The sequence below is a fragment of the Arachis hypogaea genome, chromosome 9 (genome assembly GCF_003086295.3).
Source record: "Arachis hypogaea cultivar Tifrunner chromosome 9, arahy.Tifrunner.gnm2.J5K5, whole genome shotgun sequence".
Taxonomy (NCBI): domain Eukaryota; kingdom Viridiplantae; phylum Streptophyta; class Magnoliopsida; order Fabales; family Fabaceae; genus Arachis; species Arachis hypogaea.
Window position 1 is genome coordinate 26,437,929 of NC_092044.1, and position 18,329 is coordinate 26,456,257.

Genomic DNA, 18,329 nt, shown 5'->3' on the forward strand with positions numbered 1-18,329 from the left:
GTGGGAAAAAACCTTAGTGAAGGAAAAAGAGTACAATATCCTTTGGTGATGGGGACTGCCTAATTAAAAACCTTGTCAAGAAAAACCCAATGGGAAAAAAAACTTGACCAAGGGAAAAAGAGTATAGTCTCCCCCTCTTGCCGACATCATTTAATGTCTCGAAATCGGTGCATCCCAATCTCATGTACCAATCTTTCAAAGGAGGATTTTGGGAGTGACTTTGTGAACGAATCTGGCAGATTGTCACTCGAGCGGATCTGTTGGACATCAATTGTCCTTTGATTTTGAAGATCATGAATGAAGAAGAATTTGGGAGAAATATGCTTTGTTCTATCATCTTTGATATATCCGCCTTTAAGTTGAGCAATACATGCTGTATTATCTTCAAACAGGACAGTTGGAGCCATCTTATAATCAGTCAGTCCACATGATAACAGAATATATTGAATTAGACTCCTCAGCCAAAAACACTCGCGACTAGCTTCATGAATTGCTAGTATTTCAGCATGATTAGAGGAGGTTGCTGCTATCGTCTGTTTCGTGGACCTCCATGATATAGCTGTACCACCATATGTAAACAGGTATCCTGTTTGAGATTTCCCTTTATGTGGATTAGACAAGTATCCGGCATCTGCATAGCCAACTAGTTGTGACTTGGATCCATAGGGATAAAACAACCCCATATCAACCGTTCCATGAAGATATCGAAAGATCTGTTTGATTCCACTCCAATGTCTTATGGTTGGAGAGGAACTATATCTTGCTAGTAAATTCACCGGGAATGATATATTAGGTCGCGTATTATTAGCAAGATACATTAGCGCTCCAATGGCACTAAGATATGGTACTTCAGGACCAAGGATATCTTCATTTTCTTCCTTAGGACGGAATTAATCCTTTTCCACATCTAAAGATCTTACGATCATTTGGGTACTCAAAGGATGTGATTTATCCATATAAAATCTTTTCAAGATCTTCTCTGTGTATGTCGCTTGATGAATAAAGATTCCATTTTTTGTATGCTCGACCTGCATGCCGAGACAAAATTCAGTCCTTCCAAGATCTTTCATCTCAAACTATTCTTTCAGAGTTTTAATAATTGTTGGAATCTCTTCAGGAGTCCCAATGATATTTAAATCATCAACATACACAGCAATTATAATGAATCCAGATGCGGTTTTCTTTATGAAAACACATGGACAGATATCATTATTCTTGAATCCGTTTTTGGCCAGATACTCAGTAAGACGATTATACCACATTCGTCCAGATTGCTTCAGACCATATAAAGATCTTTACAATTTGATTGAGTATAACCCTTGCGAATATTCATTGGATGGTTTAGATATCTTTAGTCCTTCAGGGACTTTCATATAGATATCCCGATCTAATGAGCCGTATAAATAGGTTGTTACCACATCCATTAAATGTATATGCAGTTTATGATATGCAGATAAACTGACCAAATAACGCAATGTTATCGCATTCACTACAGGGGAATATGTTTCTTCATAATCTATACCGGGCCTTTGTGAAAAACCTTGTGCCATAAGTCGGGCTTTATAGTGCACAACTTCATTTTTCTCATTTCGTTTTTCTCACAAATACCCATCGGTATCCAACAGGTTTTACATCTTCAGGTGTACGGATTACAGGTCCAAAGACTTCACGTTTTGCAAGTGAGTCTAATTCAGCCTTCATGGCTTCTTTCCATTTTCGCCAATCATTCCTTTGTCGACATTCTTCGACTGATCTTGGCTCAAGATCCTTACTTTCATGCATGATATTTAATACCACATTATATGCAAATATTTCATTGGCAATTGTCTTATTTCGGTCCCATTACTCTTCTGTAAAGACATAATTTATCGAGATATCGTCATTTTTACAATTTTCAGGTACCTGAACGTCTTTTGGCGTTAACATTATATCAGAATTTTGGACAACTGTAAGTGTCTTTACTATGTCTTTTTCAACAGGAATCGTATTTACCTCTTTTTTCTTTCGAGGATTTTTATCTTTGGAACCGAAAGGCCTGCCACGCTTCTGGCTGTATTTGCTTTAGTGGCTATTTGTCCTATTGGGACATCAATTTGAATTGGGGCATTTTCCGCCCTGCCATGCTTCTGGCGTGAATTTGCTTCAGTGGCTACTTGTCCTACTGGGACATCAATTCGAATTGGGGCATTTTCCGCTGGTATATAAGATTTGGTTATCCTCTTTGTATCGAAAAATGCATCAGGCAATTCATTTGTTATTCTTTGCAAATGTATAATCTTTTGAACTTCTAGTTCACATTGTCCTGATCGAGGATCTAAATGCATCAACGATGATGCATTCCAATTAAGTTCCTTTTCAGAAAGCTTATTCTCTCCCCCTAATGTTGGAAATTTTGATTCAACAAAATGACAATCCGCAAATCGGGCTTTAAATACATCTCCCGTTTGTATCTTAAGATACCTCACTATAGATGGAGAATCATATCCAACATATATCCCAAATTTTTTTTGGAGTCCCATTTTGGTGCGATTAGGTGGTGCAATGGGAACATATATCGCACACCCAAATATTCTTAAATGGGAGACATTTGGCTGCTGGCCAAAAGCTAATTGCATAAGAGAAAACTAATGGTAACTCGTTGGCCTCAAACGAATAAGTGCTGCGCCATGTAAAATAGCATGTCCCCAAACCGAGGTTGGGAGATTTGTTCTCATAAGCAAGGGTCTAGCTATCAATTGGAGGCGTTTAATAAGTGATTTTGCTAACCCATTTTGTGTGTGAACATAAGCTACTGGATGTTCAACACTTATTCCATTAGCCATACAATAAGCATCAAAAGCTTGGGAAGTAAATTCACCAGCATTATCAAGGCGAATTGCTTTGATTGGATTTTCTGGAAATTGTGCTTTTAATAGAATAATTTAAGCCAGTAATCTCACAAATGCCAGGTTGCGAGAAGACAATAAGCACATATGTGACCATCTCGAAGATGCGTCTATTAGGACCATAAAATATCTGAAAGATCCACATGGTGGATGAATAGTTCCACATATATCACCTTGAATCCTTTCTAGGAATTCAGGGGACTCAAATCCAATCTTTACTGATGATGACCTTAAAATTAACTTTCCTTGAGAACATGCAGCACAACAAAATTCACTAGTTTTAAGAATCTTCTGGTTCTTTAGTGAATGTCCATGAGAGTTTTCAATAATTCTCCTCATCATGGTTGTTCCCGGATGACCCAATCTATCATGCCAAATTATGAATTCATTTGGGCTAGTAAACTTCTGGTTTACAATGGCATGTGATTCAATTGCACTAATCTTGGTATAATATAACCCAGATAAAAATGATGGTAATTTTTCTAATATAACTTTCTTATTTGAATCATGAGTTGTGATACATAAGTACTCATGATTTTCCTTATTCATAGTCTCAATATGATATCCATTTCAGTGAATATCTTTAAAGCTCAACAAGTTTCTTCGAGACTTGGTAGACAATAGTGCATTATTTATTATGAATTTTGTTCCTCCAGGAAACAAAATTATAGCTCTTCTGGAGCCTTCTATCACATTGTCCGAGCCAATAATAGTATTAACATATTCTTCTTTTGGCACAAGATGGGTAAAATATATATCACTTTTAAGAATAGTGTGCGAACTTGCACTATCCGCAAGATAAATATCTTCAGAATATGTCCTTGCCATTTTTCTTCAAAAAACAAATGATAATAATAATAAAATGAGTAGAAGTACATGCACAGTAAAATTATTCACATGAATACTTAACAAACACATACATATATCAAAATATTCCATCATTGATCAAATAGCCAAAATTTCCTTCAGAATCCTTAAAGAAATTAGATATATCATAATGAGTGGTAGAATTTTCATCATTTGAAACAAAATTTGTTTCCTTTTCTTTGTCATCCCTTTTCAAGGATGCTTCATAAAGATCAACTACGTGCCTTGGGGTACGACAGGTACGTGACCAATGGCCCTTTCCACCACAACGGAAGCATTTATCCTCAATTGATATACTTTGCCCATTATTTCTTTCTTTATCCCACTTCTGGTGAGATCTTTCTTGTGAACATAATTTCTTTTCCTTCCATAATTTTTCTTGTTATCAAAATCTTACCATTTACCTCATCTGGGATTAATTGCCGCATTTATTTCAGGAAATGGGGCGGCGACAACTGGACGCGCTTCATGATTCCTTAAAAGTAACTCATTGTTGCGTTCAGCAACAAGAAAGCAAGAAATTAACTCAAAATATTTTTAAATTCTTTTTCTCGATACTGCTGTTGTAGGAGCACATTCGAGACATGGAAGGTCAAGAAAGTTTTCTCTAACATATCGGACTTGAGGAAGTATCACATGATTGTATCTTTCTTTAAAGTCTTTCCACATATCTGCAAGATTTTTTAATGTGGGATATTCATTTTTCAATCATTCGTCAAGATGACGATGAAGGAAAAACATGGCCTTGACTTTTATCCTTCTAGAATATATTATTTTCAGCCTCAATGGTATCTTCAAGATCCATTGAATCAAAATAGATTTCAACATCTATATCCATGATAAATAATTATTTCCAAATATATCAAGAGTATTATATTCAAGATGAAAGAGTTTCGACATAATAAAAATTTGTTACCTGGAGTCTTCCTAAAATTTGATCAGAGTCTCGTATTGATAACGTTTTGTAAAATAACTAAATAAATAAATAAAGAAGAGGTAATAAATATAAATAAAGAAATATAAAGAGAGAGAAAAGAGTATTGCAACATAAAGAGAGAAAAAATTATTTATTGGTGTGTAGTATATTTTCATTCAGAGGCTTAAACCTCTATTTATAATAAAACATTTTTAAACTACATTTAATAGAATCATTCTTAGTAAATAGGGTTTTATAGAAAATGAGCATTCACATCAGTACTTATCACAACAGCCATAACATAATATGGTTAAACTCTGAATTAAAAAAAAAGAGTTTAATTGAATAAAGTGGTGCATACAAAATAAAGAACAAACAAAAATACTTAGCAAGCCAACGGTTCAATTTTTTTTAATATTGTAAAGTTAATTGTTTAATAGCACGTTATGTAAATTTAGTATAATACATTGATATGGAAGTTAATTACTAAATAAAATTGTCAGTAACAATTTGAGAAAGTGACAAATATATATTAAAAACATGGCCTAAAAACATAACTAACGATTTTAGAACAAAATTTTGTCTATAAAAAAATCAGTATTTTCAATTTGTAGTGGAAATATTTGACACACACAAATCAGTACTACTAATTTCTTTTTTGTATAATTTCTAATTTTTTTAATTAGAAACATTAGTAACGATTTGTGTATTTCCTTTCTATATAGAATTTATGAGTCTAATTCGTTGAGAGTGCCTTTTCTTTTTTTTCTTCATCTTTTATTTATTTTTGTTTTTTTTCTCTCTCGTTTCGAAGTGTTTTCATTTTCTTGTTTTGTTTTTTTTTCTTTGTTGCATTTTTTGTTCCAAGTTGTTTTTAATTTTTAGATCATTATAATGTTGTGAGTTTATTTGTTTGGTTTATTGCAAGAAAGTTTTATTTTTTTTAACTAAGAAATGAAAAATAATATTAGTTTAAAAATTTATTATAATGGTTAAATTTTATCAAAAATATCTGAAAGTGTGATATTTATGAATAATAATTTATGTATGTTTGTTGTTTCTCTTTCGAAACGTTTAAGAGTTTATTTTCAATTGAAAAAGTTATAATAGTAAAAACGAAAAGCAATATGAAGGTAATTATAATATAGTTGATCCCAATCAATAAGTTTTTAATAATATTAGAAAATAATAATAATAACAGCAAAAATAATAATAACCATAGTAAATAATAATTAAATCAGTAATAATAAATTACTAATATTATTAAATTATTAATAAAATTAAATATTAATAACATCAATAAAAATAAAAATAAAGTGACAAATTAATGATAATATTATAAAATAATAATAATTAATAAATTTAACTGAATCATGTTATCTAAATCACAATACTATACTTTACTAATATTTGAAGTTTCCCCCTCAAACTCTTTGTCTCTGTCTCAAAGTTTCTCTCTTTTTCTTCTTTTCTGTTGCTGCGTTCATTTTCCTGTTGAAGTGTTTGGTGTTCTACTTGTCCACTCATTGTTCAGTGTTAATCTCATTGCACTTGATGAGGTAACGCAGTTTTCATTTTGGTTCTGTTGAATGACCCCATAATTTGTTCTTGTTAAACTGTTAAAGCATCAAAGGAAATTTAGCTTCTTTGGTTATTATTAAGCCATGGAAGAGACATTTGTTCCATTTCGTGGAATAAAGAATGATCTTCAAGGAAGATTCATGGGTTACAAGCAAGATTGGATTGGTGGTCTCAATGCTGGTTTCAGGTGCTTCTTTCAGACAAAATTTTTTTAATATTATACTTGATATTTTTTTCTGGGACAAAAATGGAATGTTAACTTGGTACTACATACATATGTTTTGCTTCAGCAATTCCAGATATTTCATTTGGAGAACAACTGGAAAGAGATACAGGTACATGAAAGTCCTAGTTACGTTTCTATTGGTTTTCTTACTGATCTCATATGTTTGTTGGATTTGATCCAAGTGTGGAGTCTTGTTTAATGATAGCTGAATGGATTAATTAAGAAAGATTAATGCAGTGGAGTGGATGGTATAGACTTCTTACTTTGTGATTCAAAAGTGTTTGTTTAACTCATTTTGTCATAAAATCACTTTCTTTAGCTAAAAGAAGTTTGTTTTCACATGTTTGGATGATTTTCTTTCTTCAAAAAATATTGAGCTAGGAAAAGAAAAATCTTTCAGCTTCTTTTGCACGAAAAAATAAGTTTTCGGCTTTTTCAATCATGTAGAAGATTTGAGCTGTAACTTTTCAGGTTTTCCTTAATCATTTATGCTCTTTGTTTTAACTTTTCCCGCAAACACTCTTAAGCTTATTTTGCCTGGTGAATTCATTGTATGTGCAGGGTATGCTTGTGGACAGCAGTTTTCTTGTTCCTGTTGGCTATCTTGGGAGCTTGCTCCATCATCAATAGGTTTACGCGCATAGCCGGGGAACTGTTCGGCCTTCTTATCGCAATGCTCTTCATGCAAGAGGCTATTAGGGTAAGAGGCATAACTTTTCTGCTTTCTCAGTATCAAAAATAAAATTTTTGAGGTCTAATGATTATGTACTTGTTTAGTATAGTAATGGAAAATAACATGCTATGTGATACATATGTATTTGGATGGCAATTGATTCAAGATGCTGTCTAATTTGGCTTAATAGGGACTCATAAATGAGTTTAATGTACCTGAAAGAGCAAATCCAGCATCAGCTGAGTTTCAACCCTCATGGAGATCTGGAAATGGCAGTTTGCTTTGGTTCTGTCCTTTGGCCTACTGCTTACAGCATTGAGAAGCCGAAAAGCAAGGTCTTGGCCGTATGGTTCAGGTATCGATTTTCTTTTCTGTATAGTCAATTTGTGGATTGTTGACAGAAAGTTGCAAGAAATAGTAAGCACTTCAATTAGGATATTCTTTAATCATGTTATGGACTGCTGTTGTTATATACCAGCTGGTAGTGTTCCAAAAGGAATAGCCAGGCGTCTCTTAAGTCCGAATCCATGGTCCCTGGGTACATATGAAAACTGGACCATCATAAAGGCATGATTACTTGAAAATCCCAGTTTTTTTGCTGCTAGAATATGTGATTCAGTTAGCCACTAATGCATTTATCAAGTTATGCGAGATGCTTATGCATTAGACTGCCCCTTTTAGAGTTTTGCATTGACATCTAATTACATGTTGTCTGTTTTAGATAGCGTTTGGTGTCGAAATTAACTGCTTTTGTCTAATTAGATGTTAGCTTAAAAGAGTTTCTACACTAACTCAGTTCATAGAAATTTACCTAACATGTCTATATAAATTTGCTCACAAAAAATCACCTACAGGATATGCTGGATGTGGCAATTATGTATATCATTGGAGCATTTATTCCTGCAACAATGATTGCTGTGCTTTATTATTTGATCATAGTGTGGCATATCATCTTGCTCAGCAGAAAGAATTCAATCTAAGAAAGCCTCTTTCTTTCCATTATGATTTACTTCTTTTGGGATTCATGGTACATTATCCTCCTTGCTCCTTTCATCTCTTACATGTATTTAAATTCCTTCAGTTCTTTGCTATTTATCCTAAAGCTCTTCGCTTTCGCCTTGCAGTCAGATTCATTTAGATTCCATTTGAAGTTCTTTAATGTATGACAGGTTATATTATGTGGTCTAATTGGAATTCCCCCATCAAATGGTGTGATTCCACAATCTCCAATGCATACCAAAAGCTTAGCTACACTAAAGCACCAGGTAGATATGCAGCTTTCCAGTTTTCTTGTTTCGTAGAGCTTTAGCTTCACCATGATTAGGAGTAAAATGATAAAGCAAAATCACAAGCAGAATATATAATGTTTTCTTGATATCGTTTCGTCATGTTTGTTACTTTGTCGTGATAATCATTTTGGTGATTGTCAGATACTTAGAAACCAGCTTGTCGCAACAGCTCGAAGTTGTATAACAAAGAAGTCAAGCTTGGGACAACTATATGAAAGCATGTAAGAAGCTTACCAGCAGATACAAAGCCCTCTAGTTCACTAGGAACATTCTTGAGTATGCAGAATTGTTGTCTTTTGTTAGTTACCCTTGCTGTCTCTCCAATGGCATGAATAATCTTCAATTCTGGACATATTGAAGTTGATAAAAAGTTCTTGGGCATTGGATTCTTAAGTTCTGCCATGTGGTTTGAAAATTCCCTACCCTAAGATGGATTCAATAGATCTTCATTTTATGGATTCAAGCATGGAGAGTATGAATGCTGCAATTGATGAGTCAGTATTTGATGTCGAAAAGGAAATCGATGACATGTTGCCTATCAAGGTTAAAGAACAACAAGTGAGCAACTTACTCCAGTCTTTGATGGTAGGAGGATGCATAGCAGCAATGCCAGTCCTGAAAATGATTCCAACTTCTGTACTCTGGGGTTATTTCGCTTTCATAGCCATCGAAAAATTACGCAGGAACCAGTTCTGGGAACGCATTTTACTAATTTTCACTGCTCCGAGCAAAAGATCCAAGTATTGGCCTAAACACCATTTCAACTCCCCAGAAAATTCATTTGAGTTTCATTCTCTAACTTGCTTTTTTGCTCTTTTCTTTTCGGTATTTTTTTTTCCAATAAAGTTTTGGAAGAGAGCCACACAACTTACATTGAAACAGTACCCGTTCACAAGAATTGCCAGCATTTACTACGATCTTCCAGACTGTGTACTTGATTGTTTGTTTTGGTATCACATGGATTCCAATTGCTGGGGTTCTGTTCCCTCTTATGATCATGCTTCTTGTTCCTGTAAGACAATACATTCTGCCCAAGTTTTTCAAAACCGCGAACCTCCAAGATTTAGATGCTGCAGAATATGAAGAAGTACCCGCCACACCGTTCGACCAAGCCACGGTAAGATTTATCTCTATCATCATACTGCATTGAACTTAAATGATTCTTGCATCGAAATGGCGAAAATTGCATACCAATATGTGCGAAATGGCTTTCTCGTTGCTTTTGGCCAATCTGTGACATAACCTCATGTATTCAGTGCATGCTCGGATTCTGCAGGAGGGAGACTTGGGCAAGACAGCTTCCTTCACAGATAATGGAGAGATTCTAGATGGTCTAATTACTCGAAGCCGGGTTGAGATAAGGTGCATCTGCAGCCCAAAGATAAGGAGCTCCACTCCACCAACTGGAGAGTTGGCAAATTTTCAGACAAGTTCGAGCTTGCCAGATAAGAGAATTAAGAGGGAATCGCAGCCCTCAAGGTGTTGATGGAAAAGGACCATTTAGTCCGGCTGAAGCAAGGGACTCCGATCTGAGTAACGGTGGTTGAATGCTACATAACACATTCAATTGCAAGGATTGCTTGGAAAGCTGGCAAGATCCTTGTTCCCTGTAAACATCTCATTCTTGGCAAAGCCAATTGTTGTTTCAGATTATTTAGTTGGGATATTGTAAAAATCATTCTTTCTTGTCTTGTCCCTTTTTTTATGTTTCTTTCAATTGTAAGGCAAGAATGGTTAGTGTCTTTTTTTTTTTTTTTGTTAGTCCTTCAATCTTGTTCTTTTACATTATGTTTGGTTTTTGGAAAAATAAGAGGAAAGAAAAAGGATGGATTCATTTTTTTTGTTTGGATGCTAAAGAAAATAGAAAGGAAAAAAAATTTTGGTGTGGATCTTACTAAAAAAATTTTGCATCCATTACAAGCAAGAAAACAAGGAGGAAAATATTATCTATTGTGTATTTATAATATTACCCATAGTTCTATTATTATTAATAATTATCAATATAAATTTTAGTTTTAATATATTATTAATTTATTATAATAGAGATTTATATTTACACATTATATATATATATATTAGATAAATAATTTAAATTAAATATATAAAATTATAATATTTTACAATATTTATAAAATACAATAAAACATAAATAAATAAAAATATTTATACTTTATTTTATTATAAGAGTATTAATATAATTTTATATCATTATGATTTTCTTTTTTCGCATTTTTTTTCTATCCAAACAATAAAATTTTATTTTTATCCATTTTCTCTTCGTCCAAACAACACACAAATAACTCTACATTTTCTTATATTTTCTCTCCTCTCATTTTTTTTCCTTTTATTTTCTTTCCAATATCCAAACAAAACCTTAAAGATGGTGACTCAAGCATGGGCTGGCTAAGATAGGGGTGGCAATGGGGCGGGTAGGGGCGGGCTTTTGCTCTACCCGACCCCGCCCTGCCATACAGCAACCCGCATAGAACCCGCCATGCTTCTACCCGCGGGTAGTAAAATATTGAACCCTAACCCGCCCCTATAATTATTAAAATCCAATAAATAAAATTAAATTTCAAAATTTATATAACTAACATCACATACATAACATAAATTAAAGTAAAAATTTAAATATAATAAATATTATTAATCATTTACTAATTACCCGCCCGCCCTCCCAAGAACCTGCCCTGATGCGGGGCGGGTAATTATCCGCCCTGCGCGGGTAGAGGTAGAGTGGGTACCTGCGGGTTCAGGTGGTATTGCCATCCCTATTAGACAACCTTTGTTATTTCACAAACTAATTCCACTTAAGCCCCAATAGGCCAATGCCCCGCATGCAAGGCCTTGGTCTAGTGGTCAATCATGTATGCCTTGTAATAAGTGCACCTAAGTTCAAGACTTGGCTAGGCTAAGTAGTGGATGGAATCCTTAGATATTGTATGTGTACGTGCGGTGTTAATGAGTTTGTAATGTCTAAGATTGGAAGTTGTCCAATTCATTTAACCAGAAAAAATAAAATCCCAATACCCCAGGCTTGGTTTCACATGAAAAAAAAGTACAAATGCAACAAAACATTCTAAAATCTAAATCATAAAGACCAGTATCAATTAACCACCTAAACTATTAGAAATCCAGAAATAACAATGTCATACATTGGAGCATAATGCCACGATATCTTGAAGGAGACTTCACCTTGGGAATCTTTTAATGTATAATAGACAAGGTCATTTGACAGAACGTAAAATGTAATTTTAAGAAACTTTAGAACTCTTGACATGAATATAAGAGAAAAAGCCACCATGCTATTTTCTACAATTTTATTTTATTTTTTTCACGAGTATAACAATCTCTCCAGCCCTTTGGAAGGTTCGGCCAATGGATGATCTGCCAAACCTTGCATTGATGAAGGGGTTGAATCATTAAGAACAGAGCCAACTAAACTGCTTTAGGACTCTTGCTAAATTTACGACCAGACAGTTGCTCTGACTCATATAGTATGTGGTTGATAAGTCCCCTTGCTGCACTGCAAAACCAAGGGAAATAATATATCATTTTGCGCCCAGAATCACTGGTGGTATGCATATCAGCAATAACTCCCACATTCATGTTCATGTTGATATCAGCCGTGTATTATCTGCTGGAATTAAAGAAAAAAAAAGCGAGGAATCTAGAATACTTGCTCAACAGTCAACATGGATACACTATATTAAAGCACATCCTTACTTATCCTTTAACTGCTGAATCTTTTCAGGATCTGTCTCGTGCATGTTTTGCTTAAACTGTTGTCTCACCATATCAACAAGAAGCTGTGTGTTATGTTGCTGCAATTGCATGCAAATACACAATGTATTCAGTTTCATACATCTTATCTTTCTAACATGCATATTAGATATCTAGCACAAATCTGGAGGGAGTACACTACTAGCCGTGAAAGGACGTTAACCAGTATAAGCAAGAATACCATGATCATAGGTAATGTGAATGAGAAAAAGAAAAAGGGATGAAACATACATGTGTGATGCTCATTAAGCTTTCATCAGAATTAAAATTGTGCACCTTTAAATGTACAATCGCACTTCAAACTCAAATAAGCCAAATTTCTTCACATACTCCTATTATCCTATTTACTTAACGCATTAAGTATTAACAAGACGGATCAGTTATATGAATGTATTAAGTATAATACTCAACCAACTAATATGCAATCCACCGTTGATGTTATAATTTTCTTTTGCTCAACTACTCTCATCAATCATCATGGGCTAAATACTGTGTGATGTGAGTTCCCTTAATGAAAAAGGTAAAGCATCTCATATGTTTAGAAGCCACATAATATCTAGTACTATACTACTTTCTTCTTTGAATAACCACGAAGATTATATACTGAATCAACAAGCAGTCATCCCACATGTTGAATCTTTACATACAATAGTAGTGAGCATCAAATAAAATGTCTTTTGAAAACATAGATCGCAAACTTGAGACACTAATGTTAATCTTCCTCTGCAATAAAATTCACCATGGCTACACAAGAAACCCATCATTTCTAAAAGCGCGAAGATTTCGTACCCGATGGCCAATATACTTAGCTCTTCGTAGGCATTCACGGTAAAGCTGAACCAAAAAAAAAAAAGATATTTTTATCAGCAAAGAAAAAGGTCTCAAATTTCAAACACAAGCACATAGATTCCACTAAAAAGGAAGCATCAGAAAGTTTAGTCTGTGACCCTAATGGCATTGTTGGCCAGCTCAGGAGGCAGTGCTGTTTGAAGAGACGGCATCTTCGGCGAAAACTACCCAACCCTGCGAAACGAAACCAAACAAGTTCAGTCCTTCAACGTCACATAGACAATTCATCGAACAGTTTCAAGGCAGAGAGCAAGCTTGATCTAACGAAGAAATTGAACGAGACCCAATGTGAGAACAAGGGATTGGGATCATTGGTACTTGCCTGATTCTAAATCTGATATCGATGGATGAAAATTTCGGAAACAAAATCAACTTGTGGCGGACGCAGGAGGAGGAGGAGGTTTGCGAGGTAGTTACGGCCAGTTGATGGGCAGTCTACGGCGGAGCGGATGGAGGTGGAGATGAGATTGGCGACGGCGCTGTCGTCAAAGGAATAAAGATTTGGAATGCTAAGGTGAAGAAAAAAAAGGTTTTGAGAACCCGGTCATCAAACCGCTCTAACAGAGATTTGGAATGCTAAGGTTTTGAAAAATGATTTTCCCCAACAGAGATAGGTATTTCATTTTCCCTTCATGATATGGCTCCGTTAACTTTCTGTGGTGTCTTTAGCACCCACAATGAATCACTTCACTTTCTAACAGAATAAAGTTTTTCTGCTAGTATAGCTCATCTGGAGATCTTTTCATGTCACATTCTTTGCTTGTTATTTATCCCTTCCTTGCTCCTTATTTATATATCTCTGGGAACTCAAATATTAGTGTCTTGTCTCATTTCTAATTATTTGAAATGAGAGGTACTATTTATCAGTCTGGATTTGGATTCAAATCTATGGCAAAGAAATAAAAAAAAAAGATGCACATTGTAGTTCTTTTTCGGTATATCATTTTTGTAGAGTAATGTTTGCCCCAGAAAGACTAGTGATGTATATATTATACACTACAGAGAGCATACTGATTACCTATTGTATTCTAGTTATTTGTGTAGTTCAATGTTGGGTAATAATATTTATTATCATGTTATCACCCTTTAGTTTTATTAAAATCAGGCACTTCGGAAATCTGTTTCTTACCTCACAGAATGGCAATCCATTTGAATGACATATGTTTTTAACTTGAAACTTGAGCAAGAAGTGTAATTATACTATTGTTGTACTAAGTGGAACTTTAACAACTCTATCCAGGATCTCATTTAAATTATTGCGCCACATTGTTTCATTTTCAGGCAAACATAACTCGAACAAATCATATAATGTGGACGATGGGAACTGATTTTAAGTATCAATATGCACATACATGGTTCCGACAGCTTGACAAGTTTATTCATTATGTCAACAAGGTAACTTTCTAACAACTCAGGAGAATGAGATCCAGATACCTCCTTCTTTAACTACTCAGAATTCCTTTTCATGATTTTCCTTTTGTCCTATATGATTTTCTATTAGTAAATTGGTATTGGTCATTGAGTTAAGGATGTACCAAAAATTCGTATAATCACTAGTAACAAGCTAGCCCTACAATTTTTAAGATGATGAAGAATGTGTAAACTTTTTTCAGAACTCTTATTCTGTAAAATCAATTTTCCTAGTTAAAACTTGTAGCTAAAATCAATTTTTCAGAACTCTTATCCTTCATTTCTTGCTCATGTGACTATGTCTTTTTGGATTATATTGCTGCATCTACTTCATCCTAGAGGAAAATATATAACTGAAAAAAGTTGGTTTTTTAGGTCCAATATAGTGCTGTTACAAGTTTAAATTTTCTATTCATTCCTTTTTCTGCACTGGCTATATATATTATTTTTATTTATTTATTTTTATTTTGTATGTAGTCTATTCATGCAGGATTATTCAAATTTTTAGAGTCAAAGTTGCTTATCAGTTATCACCTAAATTAAGCCACTGTTTTATACCTGAACATGCCATGTGACTGTATGTTCATGTTCATTTGATGAAATAGACCCTTCTCAAACTTTTTCTTGAAATATTTCTTTCCTCAATGCAGGCCTTTTTCCAGAGATGGTGGAGAGATCAGAATGAGGCTGCTCAGGATAGTGTAAAGAAACTTGTTAGTTCGGGTCAACCAGAATTCATGTAAATTCCATTTCTGATGCAAAATTTCATTAGTTGAGGAAGTGTAACCCTCATTGAAAACTGAAATATACACCTCTCGTCATTTGTACGGTTGTCTCATATCGGAATCCCCTATGGGGAGTGTCCGCATAAGCATTTCTGTTCTATCAAATGGTTTAAACTTTAAAGTACAAAATACGGTGAAAATTAAAAAGTGCATTCTTTTTCTTGGGTGATACATGGCTCTTCATGGCACTACTACTTCATGGTCACACTGATCCCTACTATTACTCCATGTGATCGATCATATAACTGCATTTATTGACACTAGAGAAAATATTATACCCTGACCATACAGCTCAAGAATATATGGATCTCAATATAGTTCTTCAATATCTAGAACACCTAAAAACAAAATTAGCACCATCCGCTACCTCATTTGATAGTCTATTAGCCAAGGTTATGTTTAACCAACCTCAATTGGGGAGTATTCAGTAGCAATTTCAATTGCCATAACTTCGTTGAATTCTACAACACAAGATATAAGAACACAAAAAGTAAAAAACTAAAAAGGATTACTTTGGATTACCAGCATATAGGAAGAATATGAAAAAAAAGAATTGCACTCAATCAATGAACTGGAATATTCGGAACCACAGACACAAAAGAAGTTCTAAGTTGAACCTTCACAAATTGGTAGGAACTCAAATTCCACTTCAAGATGATTCATAGTTCTTCAAGCAAATAGGGAAATAGAGAAAAAACACCTATGCAATCAGCACAAATGATTGACAGTACCAACTTAAAGACAATAAACTATTACTAATCAACTGCCATGAAAACAAGAACTTATTCAATTAGCTTTCATAGCCGAGCTAAAAGACTAAAACACAACTCATCTGTTGATTGATCACAAGCAGCAATATTCATCTTCATCTTGTTCCCCTCCAAGTAGGTCTGCTCTTCCTGGTGCGGGCATTGGTATGAGTTCGCTGGCCTCGACAGGGTAAGCCATCGACATGCCTGATGCCTCTGTAGCACTGAATGCCCACTAACCTCCCCACATCTCTTTCAACACATTTTTTCTGTTGCCAAACAAAAAATGTTAACACTATCTGACTAACAAGAATTCATTTAAATAACTAACAAGTAATAACAAAGATCATTGATTATTGGGTACCAAATCATTCCCAATCAAGTACTTGGAAAGCAATTCGCGAAGGGAGTACAACTCTCTCTTGCTAAGATCTCTAACGTATTTGTTTTCGACACCGAGCTCGCAGACAATGTGATGAGCCTTGGAACGCCCAATGCCATGGATATGCTGAAGAGCATACTGGAGGCGCTTCTGATCAGGGATTTCACCTCCAACACCACCTCCTATGTTTATATTTTGTGCACGCACGCCCCAAGCCTGCACCAACACAAAAATGGCGAAATCGTATTCCAATTGAGAAATTTAGAAGTAGACTCACAAGAACCCTAAACCCTTGAAAAATCATAAGATGGTGAATGTGATTCCGTGGAAGAGTCTTGCGAACTTACGGAAAGGTTTTGACGAAGGCGGACAACAACATTCGTGGCATTGTGGAGACCCAACATGGTTTGGATTGGGATGGTCGCCAGTGAGGGTTTCCAACTCCACAGTTGGTTCTTTCCAATGGAAATTGACGAGACTGAAGGATGCGGTTACAAAGAAGGGTTCGGCGATGACAACGATGCGAGGCTGTGGAGGCTGCTGTGGGTGGCTAGGGTTTTTTTCTTTCCATTTCAAACTTTCTTCAGTTTCACATAGGAGGGGACGATGGAGAGGGAGAGGGAGAGGGAGACGGAGAGGGAGAGGGAGTGGGAGTGGGTTGCGGGTCTCGGTAGCCACTTCGGTTTTTTTTTTAAAATAGTAATAGTAATAGTAATATTAATTAATATTAATATTAGTAATTTAGTAATACAAATGCAAAGAAAATCCTAGTACCAGAGAGTATAGGAGAGAGTACGTGAAATGGAGAGTGGAGAGAGCGGGAGAGAGTCTTCGAGGGTGGCATAGCGAGGCAGCCGGCATAGCCGGCGGAAGCAATAAAGGAGAGAGCGGAGGGGGGCATGCATCAAGTGAAAAGGAGGGGATTAAAGGAGACGGTAACAAGACTCAAAGTCAGCAGATATCGTTCAGAGATAAAGTTGTTAGTGCCAAGGCGATTCAGAGATACCAATTGTGACGTTCACTGAAGAAGCAAAAGAGATATTGGCAGAGCCCTACAAAGATGCCATCGTGATCAAAGTTCTTGGAAAAAATTTTAGCTATACGGCGATCACGCACAGGCTTAAAGGTGTCTGGAGAACCAAAGGAGGATATGAGGTACTAGATGTCGGTTTTGGCTATTCTTAGTCAAATTTGATCTCTTGGAGGATAGAGAGAAAGTTCTCCTTGGAGGACCATGGATGATTACTGGTAGTTATGTTGCGATTAAACCTTGGAGTTCTTCATTCAGACCTTGTGAAAACACTTTTGGGTCTACCATGGTTTGGATAAGAATCACAGGTTTAAACATTAACTATTATCAAGATAGAGCCATGAAAATGATTACATCAGCTGTAGGCAAACCGATCTACTTAGCCACCAAGTAACTTGGGACTTCCAGTTATAAAAAAAATTCAAGTTGATGGTCATATGTATGACATAGAATATGAGCACTTGAATTTAATTTGTGAAAAATGTAGTTGCTCTGGGCATGTAACAAGAGAATGCGCGAAAGAGAACAACAATGACTTTGGGAAAGAAAGCACGGTGAAGGAGAAAAATTTTCCGTCACTGTTTCCTGTGGATAACAACGAGAAAACGGAGGAAGGTAGTCAAATCCTAGTAAAAAATCAAAATTCAACTTTTGAATTTGGAATTAATGCCAAATCAATTCCAATTATGGAGAAGCATGGTGCAGCAGGTCTTGTGCCTGATAATATTATTGTCGCCCAAGAAGTTCTTCACTTTCTTAAGCGGACAAAGTCTAGAAAAGGAGCTATGGCTTTTAAGATTGATTTAGAAAAGGCTTATGATAGAGTTGATTGGAATTTTCTTGAGCACACTCTTGAATCTTTTGGCTTTCCTTCTCAAATTATTCGGCTTGTAATGAATTGTGT

General features: G+C 35.2%; 3 protein-coding genes, 1 long non-coding RNA gene and 1 pseudogene across 4 annotated transcripts; 3 read left to right on the forward strand and 2 right to left on the reverse strand.

Annotated features, from left to right (window-relative positions):
• Positions 1-7,300: 7,300 nt before the first annotated feature.
• LOC112709034 (probable boron transporter 2) lies at positions 7,301-8,782 on the forward strand. Its single transcript, XM_072202795.1, has 4 exons — positions 7,301-7,503; positions 8,003-8,175; positions 8,318-8,413; positions 8,579-8,782. Exons 1-4 carry the CDS (start codon positions 7,404-7,406, stop codon positions 8,660-8,662), a joined length of 453 nt encoding a protein of 150 aa, XP_072058896.1. The 5' UTR covers positions 7,301-7,403; the 3' UTR covers positions 8,663-8,782.
• A 120-nt stretch (positions 8,783-8,902) lies between these two features.
• On the forward strand, positions 8,903-10,356 carry LOC140175096 (probable boron transporter 2; annotated as a pseudogene).
• Positions 10,357-11,543: 1,187 nt separating this feature from the next.
• LOC112710741 (uncharacterized) lies at positions 11,544-13,464 on the reverse strand. Its single transcript, XM_025763140.3, has 5 exons — positions 13,392-13,464; positions 13,168-13,243; positions 13,010-13,054; positions 12,164-12,261; positions 11,544-11,963 (listed from the first exon to the last, which is right to left on the reverse strand). Exons 2-5 carry the CDS (start codon positions 13,219-13,221, stop codon positions 11,876-11,878), a joined length of 285 nt encoding a protein of 94 aa, XP_025618925.1. The 5' UTR covers positions 13,222-13,243; positions 13,392-13,464; the 3' UTR covers positions 11,544-11,875.
• A 538-nt stretch (positions 13,465-14,002) lies between these two features.
• LOC140175304 (uncharacterized) lies at positions 14,003-15,433 on the forward strand. Its single transcript, XR_011865580.1, has 2 exons — positions 14,003-14,464; positions 15,130-15,433. It is a non-coding gene; the product is annotated as an uncharacterized lncRNA (long non-coding RNA).
• Positions 15,434-15,804: 371 nt separating this feature from the next.
• On the reverse strand, positions 15,805-17,262 carry LOC112710740 (small ribosomal subunit protein uS13m). Its single transcript, XM_025763139.3, has 3 exons — positions 16,743-17,262; positions 16,378-16,611; positions 15,805-16,282 (listed from the first exon to the last, which is right to left on the reverse strand). Exons 1-3 carry the CDS (start codon positions 16,797-16,799, stop codon positions 16,130-16,132), a joined length of 444 nt encoding a protein of 147 aa, XP_025618924.1. The 5' UTR covers positions 16,800-17,262; the 3' UTR covers positions 15,805-16,129.
• Positions 17,263-18,329: the final 1,067 nt, after the last annotated feature.

Bases quoted from the DNA above. Each gene is read 5' to 3' on its own strand.
- LOC112710741 (XM_025763140.3), bottom strand. From the start codon at position 13,221: ATGCCGTCTCTTCAAACAGCACTGCCTCCTGAGCTGGCCAACAATGCC. The intron at 12,262-13,009 runs GTACGAAATCTT...ATGCAATTGCAG, and splicing joins CTAAGTATATTGGCCATCGG to CAACATAACACACAGCTTCT. The intron at 11,964-12,163 runs GTAAGGATGTGC...TTGGTTTTGCAG, and splicing joins ATTCAGCAGTTAAAGGATAA to TGCAGCAAGGGGACTTATCA.
- LOC112709034 (XM_072202795.1), top strand. From the start codon at position 7,404: ATGGAGATCTGGAAATGGCAGTTTGCTTTGGTTCTGTCCTTTGGCCTA. The intron at 7,504-8,002 runs GTATCGATTTTC...AATCACCTACAG, and splicing joins GTCTTGGCCGTATGGTTCAG to GATATGCTGGATGTGGCAAT. The intron at 8,414-8,578 runs GTAGATATGCAG...GGTGATTGTCAG, and splicing joins TAGCTACACTAAAGCACCAG to ATACTTAGAAACCAGCTTGT.
- LOC112710740 (XM_025763139.3), bottom strand. From the start codon at position 16,799: ATGTTGGGTCTCCACAATGCCACGAATGTTGTTGTCCGCCTTCGTCAA. The intron at 16,612-16,742 runs GTAAGTTCGCAA...GTGTTGGTGCAG, and splicing joins GCCTTCGTCAAAACCTTTCC to GCTTGGGGCGTGCGTGCACA. The intron at 16,283-16,377 runs GTACCCAATAAT...GTTTGGCAACAG, and splicing joins ACTTGATTGGGAATGATTTG to AAAAAATGTGTTGAAAGAGA.